The sequence below is a fragment of the Anser cygnoides genome, chromosome 8 (assembly GCF_040182565.1).
Source record: "Anser cygnoides isolate HZ-2024a breed goose chromosome 8, Taihu_goose_T2T_genome, whole genome shotgun sequence".
NCBI lineage: Eukaryota > Metazoa > Chordata > Aves > Anseriformes > Anatidae > Anser > Anser cygnoides.
Genome location: NC_089880.1, coordinates 4,331,293 through 4,338,599, shown reverse-complemented (window position 1 = coordinate 4,338,599; position 7,307 = coordinate 4,331,293). Strand labels below are relative to the sequence as shown.

At 35.6% G+C, this 7,307-nt stretch overlaps 1 protein-coding gene across 1 annotated transcript; it reads left to right on the top strand.

The window, feature by feature from the left end:
* VCAM1 (vascular cell adhesion molecule 1) lies at positions 1-7,069 on the top strand. The gene is made up of 7 exons (XM_013186684.3): positions 1-168; positions 865-1,143; positions 1,860-2,177; positions 2,953-3,225; positions 4,634-4,900; positions 5,536-5,802; positions 6,388-7,069. The coding sequence occupies exons 1-7, from the start codon at positions 105-107 to the stop codon at positions 6,546-6,548; spliced, it is 1,629 nt and encodes a 542-aa protein (XP_013042138.2). The 5' UTR covers positions 1-104; the 3' UTR covers positions 6,549-7,069.
* The last annotated feature ends 238 nt before the right edge of the window (positions 7,070-7,307 follow it).

Below are 7,307 nucleotides of genomic sequence, written 5' to 3'. Positions count from 1 at the left end.
ATCAGAAACAGTTGCAGAGCAGCAGGCTCTCACTCTGCTTCTTCACAGGAAATAAAGCAAGGCTTTTGAATTCTTTTTTTTTTTCCTAATAACAGCAATTATAAATGTTAAAAAAGATGGGAAAAATAAACCAAGCTGTGCTAATTATTTTGTATGTGTTAATAACTGGTAAGTTGGGAAGGTTTGTTTTCTTTATTTGCTTTCAATTTTGTTAATTGTAAACTGACCTACAATTTACTGTTTTATTGTTATTATCTCTTTGTTCGGTTTGCTTTTACATTCCAGTGAATGCAACTGTCAAGTAGGTCTTTCAAAATGTCAGTAAGTTTATTTTTGGCATTTATTTTGAGCTGTTCTTTGCTCTACAATGACTCTTATTGAATTTGGCTAAGAGACAGTCTTGGAGACAACTGCAGTGCATCACTGTATGTCTGGTTTTTACTGTCATCCCTGACAGTATCAGTCAAGCTTGGTACTAAATGCCCTGTTGAAAGCAATTCTGCAGTTGTCCTTGCTACCTTATTTACCATCCATCTCCACAAATGCTACAAAGGTTTAGAACTAGATCCACCTGGTAGAAAAGTTATATTGTACCAATGCATTTATTTTCATTGACCACATTGGTTTTATGCATTTTTCTATTCATCAGAACTATCTGTTAGGATCATCTGAATCTGTGTTAACTGTGACGAAAACAGTGATTTTTATGGGGTATTTTGGAAATGTAAACCATTGTATCATCTGTTAGTTTAACCTCAACACAATTGTAAACTTGTAAAATAATGAGCTCATGTCACAGTAGAAGAAGAGGGGAAATAAATGTTGAGAATGCTACTGAGTTTATGTATGTTCTCCCTATTGTAGTTAAAGCTTTTGAAATGGAGATTATACCTGCTAACAGAGTTGTTGTACAGATTGGAGAAATGCTCGTACTCACATGCAATACTACTGGCTGTGCATCACCAAGTTTTTCATGGAGAACCCAGATGGACCACCCCCTTGGAGGAACAGTGAACAATTACAGGACATACTCTACCTTGACTATGAATCCAGTTAGCGTTGAGAATTCTCATGATTATCTGTGTACTGTCTTCTGCGGTGGAAAAGAGAAAAAGGAGAAGAGTATCAAAGTTGAACTTTACTGTAAGTAAAAACTACTTTTACTTAGGTAGTACTCATTCATTTAAAAAAAAAAAAGATGAATTGTTCTTAGACATTGCAGTTGGTATTTAACTGATAATGATAGAATAAGGAGTCTGATAAAGCTCAACATATGTTTCCTTGTAAAGATTCCTCTGTCTGTTCAGGATGTTCTCAGCCCCTTTCTGCTTAGCTTTCTATCCCGAAAATTGTATGTATTGGTTTTATTTATTCTTATTGTTGGTAATACTTGAAAGCCAGAGCATAGACTCCCCAACACATGTATAGTGCTGGACCAAAGCAAAAACAAAATAAAACAAGAAAAAAAAAACAGCGTGGTTGAGATGGACGTATATGGGAAACCTACAAGTGCAAAACACCTAATCAAAATCTTTGCAGTTTGCAGAGGGATGATCCAGATGTCTAAACTTGTCAGATGCCTCTGTTTATCTAGGTAGCTATACCACTGCCTAGGTGTCTTGTTGGATTTTATTAAGTCATCTGTATATTTCAACAACTGTATGAATGTATTACCTGTTAGTGTGTGAACTGCTTATAAAAGACCTGTATGTTTTCAAGGTATGTTTTGTAATAGAGTTGATATAAGGTCGTGTTCTGAACACATCTAAACTCAAGGTGTGTGATGTCTGGATTTTGCTCTTATGTTGACTCTAGGGCCAATCTCAAGTAGACTAAAGAAATGTGTTTTGTTTGTACAGCTTTCCCCAATGATCCTGTCATTGAGATCAGCACATCATTAGTTGCTGGAGAACCAGCCACTGTCATCTGTAAAATTCCTGAAGTGTATCCTTCTGATCACCTGGAAGTACTCTTAATGAAAGAGGGACATACTCTTCATGAGAAAAATTTCTTTGAAGACGACAGCACAAATACAGAAACAAAAACTGTGACATACTCATTTAACTTCACAACTGAAGATATTGGGAAAGAGATTACTTGTGTGGCCAAACTACCAATTGCTAACATGGACTTTGAGCCCAAAGAAAGAGTTACTTCTCTGAAACTGAATGCAAACTGTAAGTGTTTTTGTATTAGGGCTTTCATACCAAATACTGTTTAATGTTATGGCTCATGAAATAGATTTATGAAATTTGTGCTATAAATCATTAATAATCTGCACTTCTTTGTATTTATATAGTCTATTGTCTAGGATCTATGTTAAATTGTAGCAACTGTATTGCAAAAATATCAAAGCTAGGATATGCCTTTTATTTCTTAAACATTATCTCTGAGCACAATCTTTAAACATCTTTGTGGAACAGGTGATGGTTTCATGTTTAAAGGCCAGGGCATAGAAATTTAATGTTTTTATTCAGTAATGGTCATTGAGAAGCTTGTGCGTATTGCCTTAAGCACCTGCTGTTGTTCATGACACAAGTTAATCTGTCCTGTGGTAACTCATCTGTCACTCTCGTATCTTGGGCCCTGGTGCTCAGTCAGAAAGTTGAAGACCAGAAGAGAAATGACAGTATGCAGAAAAACAATTATTTTTAAAATTGCCATGGTATGCTTAGCAATTTCAGGTTTATAGCCTTAAACAACAGGGAGATAAATGTAAGAGTAAACAAAAACCAAGCTATTGGTACATATTGTGTTTAGCTTAGCTTTCAAAACTGCAAACTAAATGTCTTATCAAGTCTGGCAAAAGTGCTCCACTACATAAATGCTATCCACGTTATTCATTTTTCCTTTGTAGTGTATGCAACGCACCTCTAGAGAAGCTGCTGCTAAAGATGTACATATCATTCTTCAATAACATGCTGACCTTGTCTTTCTTCTGTTTCCTTCCAGTTGGTCCACAAAATACTATCATTACTGTATCTCCAAGCAACTTGCCAGTGGAAGGCAACCCTCTAAAACTCACTTGTGTGACTGAGAGTAATCCACCAGCGCAAGTAGTTTGGAGAAAACATCTGGCTGATGGAAACATTGAGCATTTTATAGAAAACAATGTCCTTTCTATTCCTCATGCTCGTTTCACTGACTCAGGACTGTACATCTGTGAAGTAATTAATCTTGTAACTAATAAAACAGAAAAAGCAACAGTCGACATTGTTATACAAGGTACAAGTCTACTTGAATTTAATTCAGTAACCAGTCTATGTATTGGGTTGAAGGGTACTGAAACTCTGATGTATAGGAAATTAAGAAGCTTTCCTTATTATGTATTCAGTATTTAACTTACAATTTACTAATGTTCTTTATGGCTATGCTTTTCATTTCTATGCTTAATTTTCAGCTAATTCTCTAAGGCTGTACATACTCTGTATGTTTACTGCAATGCAACACTCAAAGTGATAAAAGAATCCGAAGAATTGATGTTTTGGGGGATACTTATTTCCTTGAAATGCTAGTGTCTGTAGCAATTTCACAGCGACATCTCAATCTCCTTTGGACAGGTGGTTTTAGTGATTAGTAAATTTAGTGGTCATTTAATAGTAAAACTACTTTGGACTATATTTTGTTGTTGTCGTTGTTCTAATTATTGTGCTGCTACTGTTTGAGTAGAGCCAAATGTTTCAGATGGAATCTGAGACCAAAACCAAAATGAGGAAATACTTGAGTGAGCAGTTCTTGATTTCATAAAAACCTTCTCTATCTTTAGTACTACTTTTACCTTATGCAGGATTAACATAACTAATGATATTTAAGTGGTTGAGAATAAATTGCAGACACATTCCACATTAAGTGTCACTTCACTTTTCTCATACTTATTTTCTGCTGCACATTGGTAGTCTGTTCCATTTACAGATGTCACAGATGGAAGAAGGAAAATTCTTGCTGTAAGGCTCCATGCCTACACTGTCAGTGTCTACACTATTCCTTAAAATAATCTTGTGAGGAGGGTTACTCCCAGCAGAACATTGTATGGAAACATTTTTTCCTACTTGAACTGTTGTAGAAGACTCAATGCAGAGTTCTACAATATTTGGAGCACCTGCGTGACAAGAGAAAATGGAGACAAAAGGTGGCCCCAACACCACTGTCATTTAGGTATCATTAAATAATTAAGAGTGAAATCTGCCTTAGTACAGATAGCTTATATGAAATTCTTCATGTCAGTTGAGTTTTCATCACTCCTTTTAATTGGCAAACATGCATGAGACAAAGAACCTATGCAGAGAAGTGCCTGTGTTTTCCACCAAATAGTTCTTGGTATAGGATCCAATTACCTGTATACAAAAGATTCAAAGAGAAAATACAAGCTAATTTTTTTCTCTGGAGGAGACTACAGTGCACCTTTTGGCTTTCCTTTGAGCTACAACTTTGTATACTGTTCTTCCAACTGCCATTTAAGCTATGCCAAATGCTGACTCCTCAACCAATATGTAATGATTGCAGTTTCGTTTCAGTAGTAAGTGGATTTCTCTACTTAAGCCCTGCTGCTGCTGTTTATTACATGGCAACGAAGTATTGTATAGGGGTCGTTTCTGGCACTAATCCATCTCTTTTCCTTATTCTCTACTTGTAGCGCCACCAAAAAATACAACACTTTCAATTTTCCCTTCAAGTGTGGTGAAGCAAGGAGAAAGTGTTACCATCTCTTGCACGTCTGCAGATGTTCCAGCTGTTCAGATTACCCTAAGGAAGAAAATAGGTGATGTGATCACAACCCTTGAAACAGAAGATGGCAAATACACCATAGACAAGGCTCAGCTAAAGGATACAGGAATATATGAATGCATATCCATTAACAAACTCGGAAAGCAGTCTCAGCACATAGTACTTGATGTCAAAGGTTAGTTAAACTAACTACTGTATAGAGTTAATATTTGGTGTAGATGGATGGAACGACGATGTCTTTAAAAAGCTGAGATGAGTTGCACAGGCTCTTGACATAAGTGGTAGGGTATTAGTGGTGATGAAAACTTCTGCCCAGATTTGCAGAGCACAAAATATTTGCTTATTCAAAATATTTCATATTTCCACTCCCCCCCTGACTTTGAAAACGATATAAAATTGTGGAAGCTGGTGAAAAGCTGTTATTTTAGGACTCTTTCCTTTGCCTTTTGTAGTTCTTTTCTATTGAAAGAGGACCTCTGGATCTATTGGTCTATGTCCTTTCATGAACTCAAATGAATACACAGTGAATTTAAAACAAGAGAAGAAGAAAAGGCTCCACATAATGTAAAGATACACAGAATACCCCCATCAAAATGTTCTTTCTGTCAACTGCTGTTGGATGCAGTATGTGTGGGACAGCCAGTGACAGAGTAGTGTCTGTCTAATATTATAAAGCTATGTGCTTGAAGATTGTAGCGAATTCATCAGCTGGATTAGTACTTTTCATATACAAGCCGCTGATACTTCATGAGTTTTGGTGGTTTTTTTGCTTCTGTTTATTTCTAATTTTCACATTGTGTTTCTTTTCAGTTCCTCCTCAAAATATTACCGTGTTAGTATATCCATCAGAAAATGTTAAAGAAGGAGAAAATGTCACTATTACATGTAGCACATACAGTAACCCACCGTCACAGATGGTCCTGAAAAAAGTTCACCAAGAGAGAGAAATTATTCTGCCATCAGTGAATGGAACCTTTACGCTCTACAATGTCACCAAAAACGATACAGGCAAATATTTGCTTGATGTTTTCAATGAGGTTGGAAACAATATCAAAGTGATAGAGATAGCTGTTGTAGGTAGGTCAATGTATTACCTTAAACTTATTTTGTTTGCACCTTCCAATGAATTTTGTGTCCAGGTGAGCAAAACTAGTTCGCAGCTAGTTTTCACAGCTGATATTTCACAAAAATACTGCAGTTAACATTAATTAATAAATAAAAAGAAATAACAGAACAGCTGGTGAGAACCTCTTTTCAGCATGGGTGTTGTCTCTGCTACCTGAGTTGGCACAGTAGCTTTAAGGATAGGGCCAGAAAAAGGTGGATTCTAGCTCCATTTCTGTCACCTGCATGAACAATACATGATGTTCTTCTTGTATTCTTTATGAACTCCATGGTAATCTTTATTGTAGATTATATCAGATGGGTTTGAACATGCATAGCATACTGAAGACCAAGATACCTGCCAAGAATTAGAGTAGTACTATGGAGTTACTAAAGAAAAAAAAAAAAAAGAGAGAAGGTTTTGAAATGTGCTTTGTGCATGAAAACAGAAAATGTGTTCCAATGAAGGTCATTAATAGCTCTGCTTTTAGTTATACATCTATATCCATTTGAATCAGTTTTTACACAACTTTTTTTTCCTTTTGTCTCCATTTACAGGAAAATTGGAAAAAAGAGATCAAATGATGCCACTGATTATTGCATTCTCTTGCACAACAGCAATAGCGATACCTGTGGTTGCAATTTTGATCTACGTGTCAAGAAAAGCAAAGATAAATGGATCCTACAGTCTTGTTGAAGCACTGAGGCTGAAAGTGTGATTGTGTGAATTTAAGTCTAATTAGTTCATAATAAGCAATGTTATTTATTGTTGTGACTGGCTCTACTCCTCTACATTTGGTAACAAACAAGTGACTTAAGAACACTATCATGTGATAGTAAATGGGAATTTTTTCAAGTCTTGTTAAGTATTTCAGTATTTAAATGAAAGGGAATGCTAGCATCCTGTCCTAGGAAGAGATAAAACACTTCCGTGTCAAAGCAGGCTGATCAGAGTTCCTTGGAGAACTAGGTTTGTACATAGTGTATAAATTGTGTTATAAATATGTTCAACTGAATATCAGTTTGTAAAATTGCAGTCTCTGCAACTGTACATAGATGTTGTTAATTCAGAAATACAAATCAGCATTACTTGAGCTGATCAGATGGTAATATTTTATTTTGTATTACTCTACAGAGTGAATGTTTTTAATATAATCTTTCTGCTTGTGGTAATGTTTGGAAAATGTTCTCTTTTCACTTATTTTGCCATAAACTCTGTACCTCCAAAGAAGTTACACAATCACTGGGCTGTACACTTCTAATTATTTTAAATTAATTTACGATCTGAAGACTCGTTTGTGAAATAGTCTATTTTAGTTAGTGAATACATTATTATGAATATTATTCAGAAAGTGGCTGAGATTATGTTAGTTTTAGGACAGCTGAGAAGTTTATGTAGGATTCAGTCATTCCCAAATTAATGGTGGTATTCTGTTGTTTCCTGAGGAACCAAATCAGACCCTTTATTTAGAGTATAA